The sequence below is a fragment of the Rhododendron vialii genome, chromosome 6a, assembly GCF_030253575.1.
Source record: "Rhododendron vialii isolate Sample 1 chromosome 6a, ASM3025357v1".
Taxonomy (NCBI): Eukaryota; Viridiplantae; Streptophyta; class Magnoliopsida; order Ericales; family Ericaceae; genus Rhododendron; species Rhododendron vialii.
In genome coordinates this window covers 41,757,988-41,783,588 of record NC_080562.1, presented here as the reverse complement: position 1 = coordinate 41,783,588, position 25,601 = coordinate 41,757,988, and the positions used below count along the sequence as shown (strand labels likewise).

Here is a 25,601-nt window from a genome sequence, read left to right as displayed (position 1 = left end):
CAATTCGAAATTTTGCCAAAATAGGAGTACCAAATTGATCCAACATTGTCATTTTCTAGTACTCTCTTTTATTTTCTAATATCTTTTCGACACTGTCTAAGCAAAAATATAATTTCAGCACCAAACGAGTGATTAATGTTTTCTAACCAAACCAAGTAGCTCATTTTATAGTTTGAATTTCTTGTGCTTTTTTTGCCTTGCTTTTTCTTTTTTCCCCGTTTCTTAGGTTTCACCCTACATTGAACGGCAAAACTAGTTCTGTAATCTAGCATGAAGAATGCTATGGCTTTTGGCAGCCAAATTGCTCCCTCTCTCTCTCCCCCCAGAAGTTCCTTTGACAGAAGTCGATCCTCTTTTGTGGATCAACATCAAAAGGTGCTATACAATTTAGATCTCAACCAAATGCTACGAAAGACGATACTAGCGGCAAAAAGACCTTCTGAAAGGCAATATAATACGAGCACCAAGTCCAACTCTACTCTCTATTACTCACATTTCAAACCAGTTTCCCGAGCACCAAGTCCAACTCTACTCTCTATTACTCACAGTTCAAACCAGTTTCCCTACTGCAGCAACTAAAGCTAGTATGACGGTAACAAAATATCACATGCATGTCAACCTAAACAGATCGCAGTCGATTATACTACGGTGAAGCCGGGACGGTCTCGGCGGCAGAAATGTGAGAGGCGGCATCCTCCTTCGATATGGCAACGTAGTTGACGGGAGCAACAGGCCTGGTATTACTGTCCCTCTTCCCATCTCTGTTTATGGACCTCGAACCATTTTGATGAGGATTCATAGACAATCTTCTGGGAGTTCCATTTGCACCTCCATTTGCACGTGGACCAACCACCTTTTTGGTACCGAGACTTGCTCGAGCAGGGCTTGGGCTCGGCCTTGAACCAAAGATTGCTTCTTGTTCTGTGTTTAGCTGTTCATGGAACTTCTTCTGGTCCTGCAAGTCCAAGGATGTGAACCATGATTAGTTTTTACCTTTTTTGGGTTTGGGGGACAGAGACCAGAACTTGAGTTGACTAATTGAGGGAATGTGACCTAAGCCACTTGGGTATCGATAACGGGATGTTTATGTATCTACTTATTTCAGTTTCAACAAAAATGGACTTACCCTCATCCTCCGTTTCTCTTCTTCTCTGTCATGTCTGAGCATTGCATATTCATCCAGCATCGCAAGTAGAGGAACACCATCGTAAGCAAATGATAAGCCACGATCTTCTTCCCATGCCCGGGTTTTAGCAACCAACGTTTCCACAAGAGCTACATTACATAAAAGCCAATCAATAGCCATTGTTCTTTGTTACTTTTTGCATAAAACAAGAAGCAATAGCTGCATCCATGTTGTTTACAAATGCTTCTGCAAATGACGAAAGGCCAAATACTTGGGGTTCCAGATTCATGCACTCAAAGGTAACACACAGAGAAGGTTGTATCTAGAAAGGGATGACTCAAAACTGTATGCAGAAAGAGTAATTAGAAGTTTCAGAAAATCACAGCTTTTCGGTTCATTTTTGACATGTAAGCCAAGTAGATACAGTTCTGCTGTCTAAAGGCAAGGATTTCAACAATATAAAGGGTCAACAATGCGGGGGAGGGGTTGGGGGGGGGGGGGGGAAGCCCTAAAACAAGAACCACAGCAAGGATAGCTCTGTAAGTGGGAAAAAGAAAGTAATGTCAAAAAGTAAATACTTAAATATGAACAAAGCACATATATATTTGATCCTTGACAAATGTCAACTACCATAAGCAATGGCATATTAACTCTCTGGATACCTGGAATTTTGTTGACTAAAACACGGGCCTTCTCAGCTCGCTTGAGGTTTAAGTGTGCACCTCTACTAGCATTATACCTGTTGTCATCCTGTTTCACAGCCACAGTATCAGACATGAAGTAATTAAATTGTAGCATCAGAAAAAGGACCTTCAAGCATAAAAAATGCGGATAATGCACTGCCTAAAACATAATATTATTTTGCAGTTTCAAAAGCCATCCATTTCCAACCAAGAGATGAAATCTTCACAGGTCCATAGGGCAATTTGCGAGTGTGAATGTGACTATAATTATGTGTATTTGGAAAACAGAACCCAAAGAAGAAGAATTTTGTGCAGGGGTAGTTCACATGGTTGTTGGGTAAGACTGATCAATAAGGTCTACAGAGCACTTCAAGAGAGAAAATGGCATTAACAGCATTCACTTTTCGGTTAACAGAAAGAAGATACAGAGAGGACCATGGTTGACTGTAGTTGCAACAGATTTGAGCCAACTGATATAGGAGGATATAGAAATGGCCTCTCTAGTTCACCTGCAAAAGGAGGTAAAGAGACGGGCCTTGGTAATAATAAAAACCTTCCCCCTCCTTTACCTCAGACTCCTTCCTTTATCCAGCACTCATGCTGTAGAGAAATACTAATCACATTAAGTAGATGTGTATATCCTTTATCTGAATTCTCAGTTCATTTGTTCAATCGTCTGTCTGATTCCTTGAAAACTAGATGTGTGCTCAAGAACAACATAGAAGGATTATAAGGAGTATCTGGAATTGGAAAGTCCGTAAGGAAAGCTCACATACCACCAGCGCAACCCCCCCAAACCCCCCCCCCCCAAAAAAAAAAAAAACAAAAACAAAAACAAAAACAAAAACAAGACAAAAACACCCACCCACCCACAGAGAGAGAGAGAACAGAAGTACCCGATTGTAGTCTTCAAGCCAGCTCTCTTCTTCACAAGCTGACATCCATTTCTCAACCTTATCCAAGATATCCTTCCTGCTAAGAGCCTCTTCCTTTGCTTTTGCTATCTGGTTATCCATGTCAGCAAGTAACTCAGAAGGCTCAACATCACCAGAATCAATCAGAGCCATAATTTTGCCGCGGGCATCCTCTGAATCAATCTCAACATGAGCACGAGCATAAATCTCTTCAAGCTCTGCTTGCTTTTTGAAAGCAATTTCCTTCATCCTACTAGCTTTTAGCTGATCAAGCCTTTCAACTTCCACCTCAGCCTTCACATAAAAACAATTTGAGAAAAAAGCAGAGCATGCATTCTATATTCAACTAAACTTCTGCCAGGTAGTGAACTTTCATTACCTGCTCAATCAAATCAAGAGCAAGAGCCCCAGGTACTGTGACTTCATCTACTGAGGCAGATACATTACAGGTAACATGATCAAACATACTCCGCTCTTCTTGGGGGGTATCCATCAGATTCCAAAGATCAATTAGCTGAGTTGCTAATTCTTGAAGCTGTTGGGGAAGATGAATTACAAGAAAATTCAGCTTGTTTGAACATACAGCAGAAAGAGGTAATGTCCATACAACCAAAATGGTACAAAAATCCTACTATATCCACCATATTTGTTTTAACCTTTTTTAAGGACATAACATATCTCATGGAAATAACATGTAAAAAGAAGGCACAAGCATAGTGCTGAGATTTACAGCAATAAACACGTGAACATATTACAATTGAAACAAAAGCATGTCTACTGATAGAGGAAAAATAATTTCGCAGGCCATACGTACTATGGAAAAGAGACTTGCTATCCTTTAATAGCATAATGGTACTCGGAGAGGCCATACATCTACATAATGCAGATTTGTACCGTACATAAGAAGTTCTTTTGTCATCGTAATAGATAATGAGACATCTTCTCGTACCTTTAATACGTGCCACGAGATTTAAAACCTTTGCTTCACAAGGGCTGTAAATTACGCGTGGTAGAAATGTAGGGCAAACTGGTAAACTTTTCATGAATGCCTCTTACAAGTATCAGGGATGGAATTACCTTCTGCAACCTCCGCTTCTTATCTTCTTCTAGTGCTAAGACCGTCTTAGCCAGCCTAGATAGCGTGTCATTGCTAATGCTTTTGGATTGCACACCAGTTGAATCATTTAAGCTTGGATGAACTTCAGTAACTGTATTGAAGAAGTCCACCCCAAGGACAGAACAGAGATCGTGCACAGTACTTACAAATTCAAGGACCTTGTGCAGCCTATCACTCTTCCAGATCAAAGAAACAACCAACAGGTGTCAACTAAATGGGTAAAATTAGTCAAATCGTTAAGACATTTATTGAAGAAATGTACTTGCCTTTTCCTTCTGCAGTTCTTGGAGCTGAGATTTAAACTCATCCAACTTCTTCAGGGATAGGTCAGCCTCGTCAACTACAGGACTCCCTACTTGTCCACTGGTTCCCACAATTTCTCCACGTATCTTTTGTATCTGCGATTGTACGTCAAAAAAATTCTTTATCCTATCCTCTTTCTGCTTCCACAGTTGTTCCAGTGTTGGTGCAACCGCTGCAAGTTGTTCCTTGATTGTTCCCGAAGACTTATCAGGCTGCATATCAAACCAAGGTTTTCTATGAGAACCATTTCCCTAACTCCCGCAATATACTTAAGAAAGCTATACCTATTTTCTGCATGACAATACCAACTTCCTTGAAAGTTACAATTAAAAACCAATATGCATTGATAATGATAGGCTAGCTACTAACAATTCCAACAAAACTTCTCTCTCCAAGAGCTGATATAAGACTGGAGAGTTCAACATTGGCATCTGCCAAGGTCTGAAGAAGTTGTGCCCTAGACTTAGCAGCCTGATCAACCTTCCTCTTGTACACATCCAAGCATTCCTGCTCTAACTGAAGCAGCATCTTGTCCCGTTCCTCGTCATTTTCACCAACCTCATCCCAGATTTGCTGCATTAATACACAGATTAGAGTATTAACTAAGGAGTAATAGAATTCACAGCTTGTTACTTTCAGTTACGACAACCAACAAAGATTTGGCTGAACAGGTACCATATCTGATAAACCCCAAAAAAACATGGCAGAATGCAGAAAGAAGAAAGTTTCAAATAGATTGCCTGCAATTGCTGCAGAAGAGAACCACAAGTAGTGTCTACGAGAAGAGGATTTCGAGCATCCACTGCCGCCATTGTCGCTATTTCTAGAACCTACTCTGCACCACACAACAATTCAAAAGGAAATCGTATAGGATCAGAAGATATTTTAAAATCAATAGAAAGAAAAAGAGAAACAAACCGAGCCTTAAGTCCCAATCAATTGAGATTGGCTACACGAACCGCGAACGCTATAACATTAATGTGCATGTTGCCATCTTACTAGAGAAACCCCTAATTCATTGCATTATAAATTAAACATTTTCAACTACGGTAGGGGAATCCATCACCCACATGGAGCAGGTGGCTCTCGAGGAGGGGATACTCTCAGAAGGTATAAATCAGACTCTTATCACATTAATTCCCAAGCAGGATCATCCCGAAGTGCTAGCCCAATACGCGACGTCGCAGATACCATTTCTTGAACTATACAGTTCCATGCCTAAAAGCAAAACCTATTTTCTGGGTTTTCTTGAAATCAACATGGATCATGTCTATAAATTGTTTTTTGGCTCACTAGGCCCAACCCCATTTATTACTTAGGTTGACCTGATTCATGAGACAAGGATTTGCATTGGGTTTTCCAAACCCTGCAATACTCTTGTGATTGCTCTGTTTGTCTGTCACCCATTGGCCATTGCATTTCCCTCATAACAACTTTCAACTTCTACCAAATGTCACCACACTAAAGCCCCGTGCACTCTTTAAATTAACCTGCACTCATTTGCGTCCGAGCCCACCAAAATTCACCAAGCAATGGCATCGAATGCATAATTAGCTTCCAAACAAAAATATACCGTTAAACAAGATCACCAGACCAAGCATGCTTACTAATGCCAAAGTAAGAGTTATGAGTTCAATTCACTAATAAGAGGGTGTATGGATAAAATAGAAATGAAGTAATGAAAAAGAGAAACCCCAAAACCCTCATTCTCGAAAAAATATGTACCAATCCAAGACAAACAAACATACATTTAGGATGATCCACTGCAATATGAAGTTCAAAAGGCATTAGTGCAACCACATTAAGGGTTTAACTAGCGCTCACTTTCATCCAAGCCCAATTAATTCGCCAAGCAATATCGAAAACGCAAAAATTACACTTCCATTAACAGCAAAGTTTACAGTAAGCACAAAATCCCGAGGACAAGCACTGCTAATCACTCCAAAGTCATAATTACCAGCAATTCACTTCACCAAAAGGGCATATATCTTCAAAAAAATCAAGTAATAAAGAAGAAAACCCCTAATACACCCTTTTTCTCACACCAATGTGTACCACTACATAACCTTAAACCCTCAATTTAGTACAATCACGCTTCCATCAACAACAAAGAAGCACAAAATTTCCAGGACAAGCACTGTTAATCACTCCAAAGTAAGAATTACCAGCAATTCACTTCGCCAATAGGGTTTGTAACTCAAAACAACCAAGTAATAAAGAAGAAAACCCCCAAAACCCTCATTTCTCACACAAATGTGTACCAACCCATGATCTTTAACCCTCCATTTCGTACAACAAACTGCAATGTGAAGTTCAAAAGTCACAGATCTCAAATCGAACCCATTTAAACCCCGATAAAATTGTAACGAATTCCGTATGTGTAATCCATATTAGACGGTAGCAAAAGAGCAGAGTGGAAGTGAAATGCTTACCGAGATCGTACTTGGGGCTAGCGATTTCGAAGTTTGTGGAATCAGATCTAGGCAGTATTCGTCTCAGTCAGTGGGCTGCTGGCTTGAAACGAAGGGGTAGTGACTTTTTTCCTTTTGAAACGGCAGTGGTCAGTGGCGGTGGAAGAGAGCAAAGGACAAGGAGTAAGAAAATGTACAGATGGCGGTGGGTATAAACAAACTACAGTATAAAATGGAAGAGCCGTGGGGCCGATACGGATATATAGGCGTCAAGTCTTCGCGAGCGGAGCGCGAGCGTCCGTCGATTAAAAAATTCAAACTATTAAAAATTTGCGTGAACAAAGATTGAGAGGTAAAGCGCAAAATGGTGACTGAAAACTTTTTTTTTTTTTTGAACATGTCACATTGATTAAAAAGACAATCAGATCACGAGTTACAATTTTTACGCAAAATAGAATCAAAATTGGGCGGAATACAACCCAACTGAATAGAAGAACAACTGTTAATACTATAAGAAGCCAACAATGAAAAATTATGTGACTAAGATCCCCGTCTGTGTTAATGAATCCGCAGTCTAGATTTGGACCACGGAGATTACTCCCTATAATGGAAGTGGCTAAAAAGTATTGTAAATCATTTGTGCCTTGTTTGGATGGTATTTTAAGAATTTCTGAATTTGATTTTTGGGTAATGAGTGAATAGATAAATTAGGATAATAATTGGAGATAGGGATAATGAATGAAGAGAGATAGAAAGATAAATGAGAATAATGATTAAAAAGTGGAGAAAGTAATAATTGGAAGTATGAGTAATAAATATTTTTTTAGTTGGAATTTTTTTTCAAAATACCATCCAAACAAGACATTAAGTAGTAAGAAAAGTATTTTTATTGCTAAAAATATTTTATAAATTTAAATCATTAATTATGGAGATCAACAATTGATAATTGATAGTACATAATAGTATAATATGAGAGTGTTTCATATCGTTAAAGCCCAAGCGACAAGAGAAGTGGGGTCCTATGGCAATCGTCAAGAAGATCTTTCGTAGTGTTTGATTTATTAAGACCTTGTATTTTGGGTTAATTACGATGGCAGTGTTGTTGTGGCCCTATTCTTGCTTTTTGACCCACTCTACTTTACTACTTGTTGCTTGACTTGAGAAGAAATCTCGTTCCTGCTCGAGAATGGCCCAAGGTTATTGGATTTATGGATTAGATAGAAAAAAAAATAAAAAATAACATTGAATTCTATAGGAAAAGTAACGGTCCAGGACGTGTTTTGATATTAATACCCGTCAAAGACATGCTGAGAAGAGGGTCTTGGATAGTCAGGCCGGTGTATCCAAGCTCCTATTATCTCTGTAACTTCGTGTTTATGAGTTAATGAAATTATTTTTTGTTTGATAAAAAGAATACATGCTGAGAACATTTGTTAATTCTCAAAATGTCCTTAACGGATATTAATTATCAAAATACGTCATTGACCGTCATTTTTCCTAAATCTTATAGCAATTCATTTTTTATGCTTTTCTTATGGTAGAACAGTAAAGAGAAAGTTGGCACGGCGCATTGGTTTTGGTGGATCGGATCTAATAGGGGTGAGCAAAATAACCGTCAAACCGTGAATCCAGTTCAAACCAATCCAAACCGACTAGTTTGGTTTGGTTTTTTAATGATGTGGATTGGTTCTGGTTTTAAAAATGTGGAAACCGTGTTAAATGGTTTGGTCTGTGGATTTACGTTAACGGTTTTAGTTCCAAACCGATCCGAACCGTATAACACACACATATACTATAATATGTTTAGATACATTAAATAAAATTATTTTTCTAATCTAATTCTCTATTCCACCACCCTATTATTTTACTTCTAAATTGATTTTCTAAACTTCTATATGCGATAACCTATTCCTACAATTTCAATACACTAAACATAGGTTCGACTAAGTCAATTGATCTCTCACTCTTTTCGCTCGGTTATGAATTTTCTAATCTAACACTCTATTCCATGGCTTTATTCCTTCGGTAATTTCTTGTATTTTACTCTTATTTAGTTAGTTGATGTTAGTGAGTTTTTGTATATAACTAGCTAGTTTAATACAATATAAGGTTTGGTATTCAATTTTAAGTACTTCAAATAGTTTATGGGAATATGATATATCAATTTTGAGCGAACCGTGGTTCAAACCGAAACCGAACCGCTTTTTAATGGTTTGGATTGGTTTGGTTATATGAATTTTATGGATTGGTTTGGTTCTCTAAATTCTTAATCCGTAGGTAGTAGTTTGGTTCTTGGTTTACTATAAAACTGGACCAATCCGGTCCATGCTCACCCCTAGGATCTAATATGCCTTCGTATAGGAGTCAATACCAATTTACGGATTAGAAGAGGTGGGATGGAGGTTTGGAGGTCAATTCAAAGCCTTTAATAATAAACGTGTGCAGTCATGCATAAGAGGTCATCTTATATACTAGTATTGATGTCTGATGTGGATCTAGGGCCGTATCCGTCACTTTTATAGAATTGCCTTGCACTAAGCCTATCGGTAGATCTCTAATTGAATAGAAAAATCTTAGCTAAAGATCTCAGTGTCTAGTGTTATCATCATAAAAACATCTATGGAAGATTTTTTGCACGTTAGAGGTCACTACACAACGTGAGGTCTTTTCAAACTACTGGAACCAACAATGACCTTCCTCCTAAAACTAAGGTGCTCAATGGTCGTACTCAATCGCTATTCTTGTCCACATCGACTTTTAAAGTTACTCCTCAATTACAACGTTTATTATCATTTTAATGAAAAAGATAAAAATGTATTCTATAATGGAAAACATTTGTGCATTTGGAGTTTGACCAAGTGAAAATGAAAAAGCAAATAAATGTTTGTTCTCTACGAGGTTACGTGTTTGAATCCAACGGATGTCAAATATTCCAAACCTTTGGACCACCAGAGAATTTAATCTACGGTTAATTTCAGGACTTCGAAATTAATCGAAATACGAAAAAAAGCTAGCCTGAATATTTAATTATTATTAAATAACATTGGTGCATTTGTTTTCTTGCCTTAGATGATTGTATCTGTATCTTTCTTGAATCAGACAAGATAGTCATCCATTTAGGTCTGGTACCCACTACCCACTTTCCACTTTATTTGCGTATCATTATGTTTTCATTGAAATTTGGGATTCACATGCATGCAACTTCAATATTCTTCCTAGTCCCTAGCAGTACTCTACATGGAATTTGACCGTTGACTGCAGATTCGGACGCCGGATGCGGGACATTATGGTCCGAAAAAGGCGGATCATATTTTACTGTGTAATTTCGGCGCTCGATTTAATAACCAGATGTCCAGATCAATATATGCGTAATTCAACCAATTTTAAGACATTGAAATTAATGATCGAACAAATTCTTCATCAACTCCAAGATTGGCCAACATGCACATAAACCGACTAATACTAAACTCTAAAATTAATAATCAAATAAACCCTCTAACAATTTCGAATTTTGAAATTTTTGGCATTCTCATGAAGGAAAACCTTTTGTTTTTCCCATGCCGCCAAAACCGAAAGTTTGCTCGAATGCGTAGCTACCAATACATTAACTACGGAAATCAGAAGCTTTTCAAAGTCTTTTGCTTCATGTGGCCTATACGTACAAGGAATCGTAAGGGGATTTGTGTTTTGGGTGCATTGAAACAGCCAAAAAGCTTCACATGCAGCTCTCTTTTATTTTGTTTTTGTTCTCAGGACGTATTTTATTAACCAAATTACTAATAAGTTGAGGTCTTTTTCGGATTAAAAAAGAAGAAGAGGTCCGGTCTTTTTAATTTTTCTAATGAGTCCGCTATATAAAACAGAGCTATTTTTATTGAGTAGCAGAAAAATGTACGAGTCTAATTATTGTTTTTTCTTTTTCACTAAAAGGACCCGATTGTGCAATCCAAACTTCCGGAGAGATAGCGCGGCCACACCAATCGCGGCCCCCCACTTACTTCAGGGTACTCATCCGGTAAAGAATCGAACCCTAAACCTTGAGGAATATATACTCTCAAAGCCTAAGCATCCGCTCAAACCATTGGGGCAATCCGTATGTGTGTTATTGGGGTATTGTTATGTTGGATACCTCGGAACCTTTTCCTACCCAATTTTGTCAAGTATTTGGTGCATTTTTTTTTTAAGCTCGACAAAAGCTACTACACGATTCGTTCGGCTTATGATATAAAAAAAAAATTAAGATACTCGAGATCGGCTTGTTTTCGGCTCATCTGAGATTAACTTGTCTCATTATGAGCTAAGCTTGAACATGTCGTGGAGCTTGTTAGGTTTTCAAACCAAACTTGAACAGCTAATTGCCCAGCTCATTCGTTTTACCCCTAGTTAGAGTGTTGGCAACCGAATTATGCATGGTTCGTTAAGAGAAAATAGTTAAAAATTTTAATCATGAATATTTTCCAAATTACATTTGGTTGGACCATTCGATGAATATGGTTGTTTGCAGTCATAATAAACTACTACTAGTTAAAGTGCCCTGTATATAAAATGGACAGCTTAGCTCGCAACGAGACGAGCTAAGCTTAAAATTGGACAGCTTAAATGGGATGATCTTATTCGTCAAACAAAAAAAAAAATGGACAGCTTAAAATTCTATCTCTCGGATAAACATGATTTCAACTTTTCAAGTTCTTGGCAAACTAGTATTCCTTAAAAAGCATTCATAACCCAAAACAGGTTATGGAAAATCCAATGTGGAACACAACAACGAACATAGCATAGCCCATGGTACCGATCGGCAGTCCGATTAACAGTGCTCAGAAACCATCATTCTCTCTGGCATCACCAAAACCGCCACGATAGCTGCCGCTGCATCCACCATAACCGCGAGGGGCAGGTGGTCTATCATTAGCATAGCTCACGTGGATGTTACGACGTCAAGAGGCTGGAAAAAAAAAAAAGCAACAAATAAGTTAGCCGCACTAAAACCCAAAAAACAAAGGTGAAAAAAAAGCTTCCTAAGTTTGATTATAACCTGTTCATCCATGGCCGACACTGCCGAGCTGGTTACCAAACCCTCTTGATCTCCCTGTATCCCCGTCGGTGATGACCTTTGCAGTGCTACCAAAACCATGTACAAATTGAGCATGGAAACAACAGTACAAGGCCATATACTACCACATCCCATATAGGAAATCTAGAGAGTAGAAAAAGAAATACGAGGGGAAGAAACCAAAAATTACACTCCTGTTTAAGTCACCAAAAACAACCAATGGACTGGTGCTATAGAAACACAGAAACACATCTGAGTCAATAGACTATCAGGATATCCACATATACTATACGACCCACAAGTCTTGTGTGTGTGTGTGTGTATGTTTTGCGTACCGTCTCCCCTCCGTGCACTATAAGATTCATATTCTATACCTTATGCAGAAAGAATCACAGAAGCTAAGAGACAGGGGCCAGCACAAATAAACGAGAGCAACTGTGACTCAAATTCATATCTTGAAAACAGACAACTAAAGTGTATGTATTTGGAACCAAGAATCAACTAACAAGAATGTTTGGATAAAAAATTCTAAAAAAAACTAACAAGAATGTTGATTACGGGGTCATCACCAAAACATTTGGTCAACCATACTCCAAAAATAGACGTAACGTTCCAACAATTTCCAAGTGTAGATATCAAGCTGAGTACAAACAGTTGGCAACACTTTTTTGTTTCGAATAATGGACAACTATTGCACCGCCCCAAGTAAAACAGTAGCTACTATCTCAAAAAGCTTACACAGTTATACTTAACCTTTAGTAACCAATCCGCCTTTAGATGATACATGTGAAAAGTGAAAACAGTAGGACAACCCCTAAATTAAACTCTAAAAAAGAGATTGTAAGTATAATCACACACTATCATGCACCTATCCTATCATGTGTGCAGCTGTGAGGCTATGATAACAGAGTACCATAGACGCCATCAGTTGGCTGAATAAACCAATACCGTAATAACCAACTTTATCCTCGTACATGTTATGGTTTACCCCAATTAAACAACTTAGCTTTTGGATTCTGGAAGCTTGTAAATTCATTCACAGCAGATTTAAACTCACCATCCACAACTTGACCCTTATCCAAACGGGTCTTGCAAGAAACTAGGATTTCACATTGAGTTCCAAATATACGCTGGCGTTTCAACCAAAATAACTTCTTGCGCAATTCATGCGAGTCTGTATTCATGACCAGCAGTTTTTTCTTGGTTACCATTTCAAATTGTTCTCTGGACTTTTTATCAACATGAGGTGATCGTAACACAGTATATAAGACTCGTGATTTAGGCAATCCAATCGTCCAACCAAAGCCCGAAGACACATCCTTGAGAGAATCGTCATTTGTTCCAAAAGAAAGACCTGAAAAAAAGGCCGGTGGTTGATCCAGTTTCAAAAACAATTAATAACTTGTACAACGTTGAGTACATTACACAACGATACTCAAGTATATACCTTTAATGGTAAGCTTTGTAGATGACATGCAACGAACGGTGTTAAGCATAGATGCCATGGGAACTTGCCCACTTGGCTGGGAAACGGTCTGCCTCATGAGACTTCCAAGTCTACCATAAAACGCCATTTCGACCGTCAACTGTTCTTGTGCACTCAAAGAACCTAACAGTTCTATAGTGTCAATTTAGTTTGTCAAGTGCCACATTAAAAAACAGAGGGAGTGGAGAATAAGATCTCAAAATGTAGGCATCATATGATCTTTATCCAAGTGGGGCAATGACCAATGACCAATCAATTAAGGTCTTGCCAATAAAGTAATGATTTCCAGTTAGTTTGACCTCAGGCGGCTCATCAGATGTTCACAAGTTTTAAAGCCAAACATTGTTCCACTCTAAAAACTTAGATTGAAGGTGTTCATTTGTGGAGGGACATTTTGGAATAATAAGAAATAGTGTATTTATAAAACAATGATATTAGCGAAGAACTCCAAAATACCAAACCATAAATGATTCAGTGATTTCAGTCTCGGTTCATCAAGGATGAAGCATTTTCCATAATTAGGACAAGCCAAAGTAACTTCAGAATTGATCTGAATGGTAATCCTCACATTAAAATGAAACTCATGGTCCAACTGCTGATAATTAAGCTGACTACGAGGAAACACCATTTAGAAGGAAAAAAGCAACAACAACCTTTTGCATTCACCAAATGCATTCTTCTATGTGGACAAAGATTGTAAAGGAGAAGGACACAGCTGTTCCTCCTTTACAAAGATCATGCTCGGCAGCTAGAAATTTCTGCTGAACAATAACTTCTAAACATTTCCACCCGACAAAGATCATGATATGCACAAATTTACCTAATGGGTAGACCAAGTACAGATTCTTGCAAAGGGTTCCTCCCAATCCCCCTTTCTTCCTCCAAGGTTTTCTTTCTCAGAAATTAAACAGGGAGAGGGAGCTAATAAGTGTATGTTTGGGTCTAGGGTTTCGATAGAGGTTCGGTTTTCTGCACGAAACACAGATGAGAGAGAGAGAGAGAGAGAGAGAGAGAGAGAGAGAGAGAGTACCTGAAGAGACGAATCAGAGAACGAACCAGAGAAGCGATTCAGTCGGCGAGAGAGGTCGAGACTCGAGAGAGAGGGAGGAGTCCACTGACTAAGGTTTTTCTTTGGTGGGTTATTCATCACTTGTCGGGTCATATTGACCCAATTGAAGCCCAATCGAGGCCCAATTAAAAAATGAGTTAGACAAGAGATTCATTTTAATCCAATTAATAAATGATCTGGATTGAATCTATTTTTTAGTGGATGAGTTTGAATCTATGGGTTTGGGTTCAATTTGTTATCGATATATTAAAATGATCATATTAAGAGAAAATCATTATGTACTTCTAGAGTATCGACTCGTGATGCTCCGGGTATTTTTTCTGTTGCATATTACTCCCTCAGTTCCAATTTAAATGTTTCTCATGCAATTTTTTGTGCAATTTTGAACCCAAAAAAAATATACTTCTACATAATATTATTTTTTATTTTCTTACACCAAATTAATGTGCTCATTGAGTACTTTAATTTGGTGTAAGAAAATTAGAAAATAATAGTATATGTATAAGTATATTTTTTGAAAATGCACGAAAAACTGTATGTAACATTTAAATTGTTACGGTGAGAGTATTTTAGTATGGTAGGGAGTTCAATAAAAAATTGATTGGAGAGTAATCCATCATCTTTTTGTATTTGTTTTAATTTGTAATGTTCTTGTATCGCCGCATGCACGTTTCTGCACATTTTTCACGTTGTGCTCCGTTCTTTAGACCTTTGTTGGGCTTTACTCGTCGTCGGAGCCCTTAGGCCTTTTTTGGGCCGTTATCTTTTGGCGATAGCATAGCTTTTGTGTATTTTGTGTTTTGTGAAGCAGTATTTTGTTTTGTTCTGTCCCTTGGGCCCTTATTTGGTCTTTGCTCGTCGCTGACATGTCTTATAATTGAACCAGCGATAGCACAATTGTACTTTTCTGGCCATGTAATGGACTTTCTTGCTCTGTTCCTCCAAAAAAGAAAAATTTGCATGTGTGAATAGGGAATGGCAACGAGGAGGGACGGGGTGGGTTTTGCCATAACCTGACCTAAAAGTTTATCCTTGCCCCGAAACTCAACCGGGTAATGTATGGGTACCCCCACCCCTATTGGGTACTGGGCATACCCGCTTGACCACCCGCTCGTTTATTTTTTTTAATTGAGAAAATATGTTCTAAACTCCAAAATAAGTGAGCACAAATAATAAAAACTCACAAAATAACTATTACAACTTAACCAAAATCTAATATCTAAAAGCAAAATAGAAGAAATAGTTAAAATTTTATGTAGTATTTAAGTTGTAAGGGTAAAAATACAAGAATAAAAATAAATTTTTCTGCAAAAAATATTTTCGGGACGGGTTGAGGGGTGGGGTATTGTCACCCCAAACCCTACTCGAACTCGGTTAGGTTTTAAATTTTTTTATCCTGACCTTGACCCTACACCAAAAAATGGGGTGAAATTTTGCTCCGTTCGGGATGGGGTGAGGCGGGTTCGGGGCGAAACGGGCCGGATTGCCAAGCCTAAACTGTGAAGTTATAACTTACATGCAACTCGCAGTAGTAGCTTTCCATGTCGGAATTTTTTTTCATGAGATAAAGACTAACATTACTCCATTAGTTTACGCGCAGCAAAAGGAAGAAGATAAGAGTTGTGAAAATTAATTACTAGTAATTTTTTCAATATACACATATCTTTCTTAATTTTGACGTCATACACACCTAATCTTTCGTTTTTCAGTGCGCGAAAAGTGGGGTATTCCGCCAAATTCTTCTTGTCACCATTCTCGATCCAGAAAACATTTTCCACTTCCTGTTGCCAGTGAGATCTCTGAAACAAAAAGTCCATCCAATCTTCCCACCGTCTCTAATCAATCGCCGTACTCTCTCTCTCTCTCTCTCTCTCCGTATATATACTTTTTGTTCTTTCTATACTTATATGCATCGTTGTACTGTACAATTCGTAGATTAATGCTATTTTCCCCGTTTTTAAATGCATGCCCATGATTTACGATGGCTTTCTGATTGCAAATTCAAACAAAAACATCTCTTTATCTTTTCTTGCTCATGTTTCTTTTTTTTCTTTTTTGTTTTTGTTTTGATGCAATCTTGATTCTTGCTCTTGTTGTTATTGATTCAAGGAAAATGCTAAAGAAATCCCAGTAGGCTGACGTTAGTGTGAGTGTTTGAAAAGTGTTTTGAAATGAGTTAAAACTGAAAAGTGTATAAAAGTGTGAAATTTTATTGAAAAACGTAAAAGATGTACTGAAGTATGCGTGTGTGTGTGTTTTGTCTTTTATCTTTGATTGGGCTGTCAATACTCGATAGAAGGACCCTTGATTCAATGTTTGGGTGACGCTTCTGTTAAAAAAAAAATGATGGGTGATGCTAATGCCAGGACAATTATGGAGTTGCCAGGGGAAAGGCAACATTTTGACTCATCTAATTGTCTCTTGTCTTTTTCTCTCTTCATTGTTTTGTCCTTTGTTGTTTGACTAGATGGGCTATTTTTCTACAATCAATAATTCCAGTGACACACCCATTTTCACACCCAAACACACACCCACACTCACATAAGTGGTGGACCCCATACACACTGGAGTGTGCAGTGTGTGTGGAACCCACCACTCATGTGAGTGGTGGGTGTGTGTTTGGATGTGAAAATGGGTGTGGTACTAGCACCACTCTTCTACAATTTCTATGTAAGGAGTGTAGAAACAATTCTTGTCTGTGATATTATGGTGATACAATAAAGAACATAATCACCAATTGTGAATTCTTTGTACCCATTATTCCAAGAAATCAAACAACCATTAAATTGAGATTTTGAGGGTTTACTCATAGTGGCATTGGTACCATGGATTTAGTTTTTCTAGTTTTTTCCTTGTCAATATTGTTGGACCGCTTTCCACCCTCTCTCCTAAAATCAATTGGTGTTAGCGATGGCTTCAATTAAGTCTTTTATGGCATTTGATATCGGACCTGCAAGTCAGTTTTTAGAACTGTCGCAGGGAGTGATATTGTGTAACCAAATCCATGGGGGCACTCCGGGCCCAACAATCCCTCCCTCACGATGACGCTCCCACGACTCGAACCCATGACTTCCTGGCTCTGATACCACTTGTCGGACCGCTTTCTACCATCTCTCCTAAAACCAATTGGTGTTAGCGATGGCTTCAATTAAGTCTTTTATGGCATTCGACATTGCACCTGCAAGTCTATTTTTAGAGCGGTCGCAGGGAGTGACATTGTGCAACCAAATCCATAGGGGCACTCTAGGCCCAACAAATATTTTGTGTTTAATCACTTTGGATTATAAGTGGGCTTAAGGTAGGAAAAGGACCATAGGGCACAAAAGTTGCAGGTTAAGGTAGGAAAAGGACCATAGGTGCAGGTTGCAGGATTTCTAGAGCTAGCTTTGGTATATGCAAGAATGAGTACCACATCTCAGGTCATATTATTTTGTATCATAGTTGCCGATCAGAAAGGAAAAAGTTAGAGAGAAACACAATGATCTTTTGGATAAGTTTTAAGATCTTGAAGGCTTTAGTGACAAAACCTTTTAAGGGGAGTCCTTTGTTCTTGATTAGTAGGGAATGGAGAGCTGTTTGTGGCTTGTTTCCTCATTACTCGCCTTGTTTCATCATTTCTTTGTGTTCGGGAGTTGTACATTTTCTATGCTCCCTAGTTATCATGTTGTTTATTGAAGTTAGAGGCAGTGCCTTCAATACGAGCAGAAGTGAGTTCTAATGCCAAGTCTTTCATAACCTTGTGGTGTTTGTGTGCAAACTTACTATTGAGCAGATGTATAAATATAATGGCCAATACTCCGTGAAGTACATAAAAGTCTCTGCAGAATCATATCTTGCCTATGTGCACAGCTACAAATTAATTGTAATATGTTGGAATGGTGTTTATTCACTTATTTCCTAGCTATTAGAACCTATTGCACAAGAACTTCTCCATTTTCCATGGTTGGAGTAGCCTATTATTCAATTTTAAGCTACTTGAGTTTTTATTTCTATTTAAACAAGTGGAAATTTTACTTTTTCCTCATGTAATGATGCTAAGTAAATAATGGATGCCAGGCTGTTCTCTCTTTCCTTCTTGGAATCATTCAGTGAGAGAACTCTAAGAAACAATGCAAAGAGGTCATAGTGGTAGTGCACCATCAACACCCACTGCTCGAATTCGGCACAGGAGACGTTCAAATGAGGTTAGCATGGAAATTATATTTTCCCTTTCTATCCCTTTCCCCCTACCTGAATTTATAAGACACTTGATGTATCTTTTGCACACAAGTTGGAATGAAAGTAATTTGTATTGTGGATTGCTATTGAACTGAGATTGATCAGAAGACTGATCCAAATTTTGTTTTGGTGTTAGATTCCTGCTGAGTTAAGCAAATTAGATGGAAACCATTTCCTTGCCGATGACGAGAACAAATACAAATCACTGTGGATTCGCACATACTCCACTCTGTGGATGCTTGCAGGCTTTGCATTTATTATCTATTTGGGTCACCTTTATATTTGGGCGGTGGTGGTGGTTATCCAAATAATTATGGCCGGAGAGCTGTTTAATTTACTCAGACGAGCTCATGAAGATAGGTGGCTTCCAGGATTTAGGCTCCTCAACTGGTAAGAAGATTACCCCTGAATAATTTTGTGCATTGATGTTTTGCATGTGAAAGCCTTGGTCAGCTCCTTACTATTGAATAATTAAAAATAAAGCTTTTGGTGTAGTCATTTGATGCTAATTGTAAGCATTACATCTTGTTTTAGGCACTTTTTCTTCACAGCGATGTTGTTTGTATATGGCCGCATTCTCAGTCAGCAGCTTGTGGATACTGTAACTTCGGAGAAATTCTTCTATAAGCTTTTGAGTGGCTTTATCAAGTATCAGATGGTTATTTGTTATTTCTTATATATAGCAGGTTGGTTCATTTCTTATACGAGTAGTCATAGTGTTACACGCAAAAAAAAAAACTGTATGTCAAGTGCACTTATGCATCCATTCGATTTGAGTCATTTGACACATCTATCTTTAGGAATCAGAACTGTTCTTTTCTTCTATCTTATAATTGAGTTCTGGTTACTTTGTGCTTGCTTTTGGCTGTTCAGCTCGTAAGTTTGTTGACTGACTATGTTAATGAGTTGTCTTTGAAAGTATTCGTGATGTTCATGTATTTGGTACAGGATTCATGTGGTTCATCCTTACATTGAAGAAGAAGAAGATGTATAAGTATCAGTTCGGCCAGTACGCATGGACGCACATGATTCTCATTGTTGTCTTCACCCAATCATCATTTACGGTGGCCAATATTTTTGAAGGCATCTTCTGGTAACGTGATTCCCACAATAGTTCTTTCTTTTCGTCTATGTTTCATGGACTCGAGTACTGGTGTCGGTGCGGATATTTGTAATAAGTGTTGGATTTTTTATAGTCCCCACCTCAAGGACAAGCTGATATACCACAATGTTCAATTCTCTGACATTATCTCTCTAATCAATAGTGTTTACAAAGTGTCTTTGAGCGTTTCATGCAAAATTTATGAGTTTCACGTGTAGTGCATTGTAAATTCGAATTACAGCAAACGCTTGCTAGGTGAATATCTAACTATATACTCTGACATGGAGCCCGTACCTTATCAGCATGTCAAGTATCAGACATGAGTATTCAAGTATCTGATTGCTTGGTAATTACTTCAATTCCTATTGAACTGAAACTCTTAGGGCTTGTTCGGTTAGGGATTGGGATTGGGGTTGGGATTTTGGACTCAAAATTATTATCCTACTCCAACATCCAATCATTACCCCTATCTCCAACCACTACTTTCATTTTTATCTCTCTCTTTCTCTCTCTCCAATCATTACCCTATCTCCCTATCCTAATCATTACAAATTCAAATCCAAAAATCTTCAACCGAACAAGCCCTTGGATATGTAAACTTTTTTTCAGTGTACTTGTAATTTACTTCAATCCACTGCATGGGCTATTTCAGATGGTGTAGATATATATGCAGGTTTCTTCTTCCAGCATCACTTATTGCTATCAATGATGTAGCTGCTTATATCTTTGGCTTCTTTTTTGGGAGAACACCTTTGATCAAGCTATCTCCGAAGAAAACATGGGAGGGTTTCATTGGAGCATCGGTAGCAACCATGATCTCAGCATTTGTGGTGAGCAAGCTAACTCTTCATGCATTAACTTATGGGCCTTTTTTTTAATCCTGCTGGGGGCATTTAACACTCCGCCTAGTTGGGGAACTTCTTGCTGCTTACATAGCAGGGACCTCATTTGAGAGGTGTAATTTTCTTTTGTTTGTTGTTTGTGTCCTTTGTACGAAAACAAAGTTTTTGAGATTTTATCAGTACGTCATGGCATTGAGTCTCTATTTGGGAAAAAGAGACTTTGATTGGGTATCTTTAATGATGCTCCCACCATCTTGTATGCAGCTCGCGAACATCTTGGGCCGTTTTCAATGGTTGACTTGTCCACGGAAGGTAAGTTTTTTGACCGATCCAATCAGTCCACATGTGAAGAACTATGCATTGCTATTCCAAAAATGTTTATCCAGAGGATGTCTGCAGGATTTATCAACTGGTTGGCTTCAATGTGATCCTGGTCCGCTTTTTAAGCCAGATTACTATTCTTTACATGGATGGGTTCCTCAATGGGTGAGTTGCATACTAAAATACTAATGTCTTGTTTTTTTGTGTCTTTACCTAGATGGTGAGCATCTACTTTGTGTCCAGTTCATATACAAAAAATAATCATGTATGATGTTTTTACCATGTCATTTTTTACTGAATCTTGCAGTTTCCATGGAAAGAGATATCAGTTTTTCCTGTTCAATGGCATGCTTTGGGCTTGGGTTTATTTGCGTCAATTATAGCACCTTTTGGAGGATTCTTTGCAAGTGGCTTCAAGAGAGCTTTCAAAATTAAGGTTCATCTAGTGTATTGTTTGTTTTGCTTAAACCTCATTATTTGAATGAGATCAATAGTAACGTATCCTGAGCCTTCTTTCACAATTATCACAGGATTTTGGTAATAGTATTCCTGGACATGGTGGCTTTACTGACAGAATGGACTGCCAGGTCAGCTGCTGAAGACATTTATTCATTTAAATTATTTACCTCAAAACGCCTTAAATCTGCCAATCTAGCAAGGCAGCCTCCTTGTATTTTTGTTATGACTTGTAGAAAAGAAAAACAAGAAAAGCCATTGAAATCTAATTGATTCTTTACCATGTATCTGCAGATGGTTATAGCCGTCTTCGCCTACATCTATCATCAATCTTTCATTGTTCCTCAAATCTATCCAGTTGAGGTGCTTTTGGATCAGGTAAATTCCATGCCTCTTTAAACTTATGCTTTAGACCTTGTGGGAATGGTACGATTGGTGAAATACCTCTAGACTTGGAATACTAATCATGGTAATGAGATTTCATTAGATGTGAGGCAAAACTGATGCGTTTCTCACTTCCTCCTTATTTTTTGTTATCAGCAATGATTTTCCAAGAAGCTATTACGCATCAGGATTGTTTTTTTCTTACATCCGAGTTTCTGAATTGTGATACTGTGCACGGGCGTCAAACTATTAATCCGTGTGCAATATTGAGCTCTTATGTTCTTATTGTTTCTTTGATTCAGATAATAAGGAACTTGACTTTTGAGGAGCAAAAAGAACTGTACATGAAGCTTGGGCAGATATTCCAGGAGCTAAAGGCACCTTTTGAAGCATGATGCCTAGTGTTAAATCTTTGGACAAGCTCTGTGTTTTCGTTTGACATTTTTTTTTTAGTTATGTAGGAGTATAAAATTTGTTATAGGGATTTTGAAATATTTGAAAATAATTGTTTCATGAATTTTGTGTACAGTTCTGGTTACTCTTGTCGGTTTTCGTATTGAGATTGTTAGCCAAAATTCGTTGCCTTATTATGTTGCCATTTTGAACTTGCAGACTTGAGAGCGAATATGTTGTGCAATTTGAGTGTGCAAGTTTAGAGTTCTTTGACTTGAAAAATTATTGTGAGGCTGTCTTTGAAATGTTGTTTTCGAGTTATTCATTCGAAAATTGCACGTCTTCCATAGGAAGAACTTAAAAAGGGACAGAATTATTGGTTGTGTTCGGTTCTTAGTTTAGTTTTGTATTAATTTTGTTTTCCAATAATTACCTTGCATCTTTCTTCAATCATTATCATATTTCTTCAATTATTACTTTCTCATCTCTCTCTATCTCTCTCCAATCATTACCACTCTCTTCAATTATTATCCTATTTCTCTCTCCTCTCACTAAAGTAAACTCACATGAAGCCCCCCTATTGGAATCGAATTAATATAATTCTTTAAAATGGTGGTTATTTCTTGTGTTTAATGAACTTGGTTTTACCTTTTTTTTTTTAAAAGTATTTAGGAGTAATTATTTATGTCTACGAGAGGAATAAAAAAGTATCAAAGTAGGATCCGAAATAACAAAAAAATTTAAAGAATACATTTAAAAAAAACGCATGGATCCTTCTCCAAATCACCATATCATCACCAATCCAAACACAAATGGGTTTATTTCGTTATGTTCACCATATCATCACCTATCCAAACAGAAATGGGCTTATTTCGCTATGTTGTGTTTAGACTAATTTTTATTCGATTTGGGACTTCGGGAATGCTAATGATTATGGTTTGATTAAAAACAAATTGGGTTTGATCCACCTATATAACTGAATTTTCATAATTGACCTATTCAACTTAATTTTTATTTGGCTTGATTTTACAGTCATTTTGATTGATGGGGTTGATTTGGTGTCTAATTCTTGGTTTGATTTTTAATGGGTATGAAGGCCAATAGTATATACATATCATTGAGTATGAGTATACTTGGATTTTGTTTTTTGTTATGTTTTGAAATCTGTAGGCAGAGAAAATGAGTCCGGTGATAAAAAAAAAAAAAAAAAAGGAAAAGAAAAATGTGGGTGCAAGCGTTGCACAATGTCACAAAAAAATAAGGAGTTGAAGTGTGAATTTAGAGAATTAAAGGGCATAAAATATGATTTGAATGAAATCTAGGGGTGCTAGTGAAGTTTACCATTTATTGGCCTCCATGTCTTGAACCCGCGCGCGAGTAAAACACAAGTTTTTTCTTGGATTTGATTCTGTATAGCCAAACCCACAAAAAGAAATGTAAAATCTTCATTTCCCTCCCCGATGAGATACCGATTCGCGTTCGATTAGCAGTTTTTTTTCATTAGAGTCAGTGTTCTTGATGATTTATACAATATGAACGATTTAGATTTGTGGGAAAAACGTAATATAAGTCCATATTTGATTATTAATGCATCTTGGGTTATTTAAACATACTTCAAATGTTGAACCTGCGAAGTCTTTAGAACCAGAACTCGCGCTTTTCAAACGCGGCTTTTCTTTGGCATATGCCATATATCGTACTCCGCTGGCAATGATCCTCCTCAAGCCCAATTGCTTTCGATTCTTATTAAAATTCTCCATTTCCCAAAACAAAATCCATTGCAAATCGTTCAAGCTTCTCCACTCGCATACCCATTCACTTCACAGCCCGATCCATCTCTTCCACCCCCAAAAAACCCTTTTCCTCCTTTTCGTCTAAGGCTTTCTCTCTCCAGAGGTATCTGCATCTCTCTCTCTCTCTCTCTCAATTTGTGTTTCAGGTTTTAGTTTTGGTAAATTTCCCAGTTAGGTTTGTTCACCCACCAAAAAAAAAAAGAAGAATTTCCCAGTTGGGTATGGAAGTATAGTCATTTTGTTGGAATTTCAATTGAACATTTTAGTTTCCAAGCAATTCAACTCTCCATTTGTCATTGGGTTTTTCCCTTACAATTTTTTGAACTGGTTTTTCCCTTACGTTGAAAATTTAGTTTTTCCATTGCAGCAGACGAAATGTCAGCACGTTTTGGCATTTTGGTCTTTGAATTATGGGCTCACCAATGACTCAAAATCTTATAAATGCTGGGTATGAAGTTGAATTTCTTTACTTTGTTTGAGCTAATATACTGTGTCACTGACTTCGATACTATTATTTGTGAAGTTCAAAGTTGCTCTCTTTTGCTAATGCCTTATTGTATGTTAAAATATCATGATTGGAACTGATAATTGAAACGTATTGTAGCAGAACTATCGTATGGCTATGCTTAGGAATGATACGTAATTACTGCAAAGCACTTTCGATATTTCCGGAGATTTTGAAAGACATATTTGAAAGACATACACACCTGAGTACTCTATAAATACTTGGAAGATATTTGGGCGACTACATTTCTTCGTGTCGAAATTACAAGGGGTTTAATGGTGATTGGCACGTTTGTAGGTGCGACGTTGCTGTTTGGAATAGGACGGAGAGCAAATGTAATCCCCCCCTATCTCGCTGGGTGCAAAGTAAGGCAGTAAGTTGTTGGTATACTCGCTAGATTTACTTGCCTTCGCGGTATGAAGTATTTGGTTATAGTCTTTGTTGCATAATCCAATGTCAACTCCTGCTTATCATTTGACAAGTGTTGGTCTACTCGCCACCAAGGAAAATCTGTTTCGAAGACGTTGTGCTCAATCTAAAACTTGTCCTATTTGCATGGAGTTTGATGAATCTTCGGAACACCTGTTCGACGGAAACTACATGCCAGAGTTACGATGATGCCTATGAAAAGCCAGGTGTAACTGAGATTGCTATCATGGAACAAAATGCAGGTTGTTTATTTGTCCTCCTGAAAAATTCCACTTCCAGTTTTGGGTGTTATTCTACTTTGGGAGCCTATTCAGTATATTTCCAGGTTTTATGCTCGATAATAACACCTAAGTTTCTAATTCCAGCTATGCTTCTCGGTCAAAGAAAAAGATGCAATTGCTTGCTTTGCTATATATTGTGGATAGGCAGACAGGATCGTCTATCATTAACAGTTATTGATAAGTGTACGGTTTTGAATTGCAGGCAACCAACAAGAACGCATTGACCAGACAACCCTCAAGTATTAGCCATTTGAATTTGGATACGGGCTTGACTGGTTGCGATGACAACGATGAATCAGACATGAAAAACCAAGGAGGCGAAGTTGGGTAGAGTGGGCTCGGATGGGTTTATGGCAGAGCTTGAGTCTTGGTGCCTCATGTGCATGAATATATGTTCTGGTGAAGACAGACAAATTTCCTTCTCTCTGTAATTGAGCTCTAGTATTGGTTTATGGTTTATCTTGATATGTAAATGTAGTGTTAGTGAAAGATATGCAGTAGTACTATGTAATTGAGCTCTAGTGTTGGTTTATGGTTTATCTTGATATGTAAATGTAGTGTTGCGTTTGTTTTTAAAATTGTAGCAAGTGCAATGCCCAAAGGGATGATGAGAGATAATGGGAAGAAGTGAAACAACTATTAAGTCTTTGATGTTTCTTTTGATTCTTCCGCGGTGTTGGGATTTTTAACACTACAATAGAGTACACGCACATGTGCA

The 25,601-nt window shown here is 37.8% G+C and overlaps 4 protein-coding genes across 17 annotated transcripts; 2 read left to right on the top strand and 2 right to left on the bottom strand.

Moving 5' to 3' along the window:
* Window positions 1-421: 421 nt before the first annotated feature.
* Window positions 422-6,779, bottom strand: LOC131329598 (65-kDa microtubule-associated protein 1-like). 2 transcript variants are annotated; one of them, XM_058362821.1, is made up of 10 exons: window positions 6,576-6,779; window positions 4,884-4,978; window positions 4,513-4,716; window positions 4,107-4,355; window positions 3,801-4,016; window positions 3,103-3,258; window positions 2,706-3,017; window positions 1,789-1,876; window positions 1,127-1,275; window positions 422-955 (listed from the first exon to the last, which is right to left on the bottom strand). In XM_058362821.1, the coding sequence occupies exons 2-10, from the start codon at window positions 4,953-4,955 to the stop codon at window positions 644-646; spliced, it is 1,758 nt and encodes a 585-aa protein (XP_058218804.1). In that variant the 5' UTR covers window positions 4,956-4,978; window positions 6,576-6,779; the 3' UTR covers window positions 422-643. The 2 variants fall into 2 exon arrangements, with proteins under 2 accessions (XP_058218804.1, XP_058218805.1); XM_058362822.1 differs by having other exon boundaries at window positions 4,884-4,973; window positions 6,576-6,747.
* Window positions 6,780-11,140: 4,361 nt separating this feature from the next.
* On the bottom strand, window positions 11,141-14,239 carry LOC131329597 (uncharacterized). Of its 3 annotated transcripts, none has more exons than XM_058362818.1 (5): window positions 14,121-14,239; window positions 13,052-13,213; window positions 12,662-12,958; window positions 11,587-11,672; window positions 11,141-11,496 (listed from the first exon to the last, which is right to left on the bottom strand). In XM_058362818.1, exons 2-5 carry the CDS (start codon window positions 13,176-13,178, stop codon window positions 11,470-11,472), a joined length of 537 nt encoding a protein of 178 aa, XP_058218801.1. In that variant the 5' UTR covers window positions 13,179-13,213; window positions 14,121-14,239; the 3' UTR covers window positions 11,141-11,469. The 3 variants fall into 3 exon arrangements, with proteins under 3 accessions (XP_058218801.1, XP_058218802.1, XP_058218803.1); XM_058362819.1 differs by having other exon boundaries at window positions 13,052-13,222; window positions 14,121-14,203; XM_058362820.1 differs by lacking the exon at window positions 14,121-14,239 and adding an exon at window positions 13,911-14,062.
* A 1,642-nt stretch (window positions 14,240-15,881) lies between these two features.
* On the top strand, window positions 15,882-22,122 carry LOC131329589 (phosphatidate cytidylyltransferase 1). The gene is made up of 12 exons (XM_058362798.1): window positions 15,882-16,007; window positions 18,216-18,343; window positions 18,514-18,767; window positions 18,912-19,063; window positions 19,326-19,470; window positions 20,153-20,309; window positions 20,586-20,633; window positions 20,721-20,807; window positions 20,950-21,078; window positions 21,173-21,229; window positions 21,393-21,476; window positions 21,785-22,122. The coding sequence occupies exons 2-12, from the start codon at window positions 18,269-18,271 to the stop codon at window positions 21,875-21,877; spliced, it is 1,281 nt and encodes a 426-aa protein (XP_058218781.1). The 5' UTR covers window positions 15,882-16,007; window positions 18,216-18,268; the 3' UTR covers window positions 21,878-22,122.
* Window positions 22,123-23,406: 1,284 nt separating this feature from the next.
* LOC131329594 (glyoxylate/succinic semialdehyde reductase 2, chloroplastic-like) lies at window positions 23,407-25,529 on the top strand. Of its 11 annotated transcripts, none has more exons than XR_009200799.1 (5): window positions 23,427-23,771; window positions 24,039-24,116; window positions 24,471-24,546; window positions 24,656-24,844; window positions 25,086-25,529. XR_009200799.1 is itself a non-coding variant. In XM_058362814.1 (5 exons), exons 2-5 carry the CDS (start codon window positions 24,110-24,112, stop codon window positions 25,127-25,129), a joined length of 237 nt encoding a protein of 78 aa, XP_058218797.1. In that variant the 5' UTR covers window positions 23,428-23,771; window positions 24,039-24,109; the 3' UTR covers window positions 25,130-25,529. The 11 variants fall into 11 exon arrangements, 6 of the variants coding, with proteins under 6 accessions (XP_058218794.1, XP_058218797.1, XP_058218795.1 ...); XM_058362814.1 differs by having other exon boundaries at window positions 23,428-23,771; window positions 24,735-24,844; XR_009200798.1 differs by having other exon boundaries at window positions 23,429-23,771; window positions 24,036-24,116.
* Window positions 25,530-25,601: the final 72 nt, after the last annotated feature.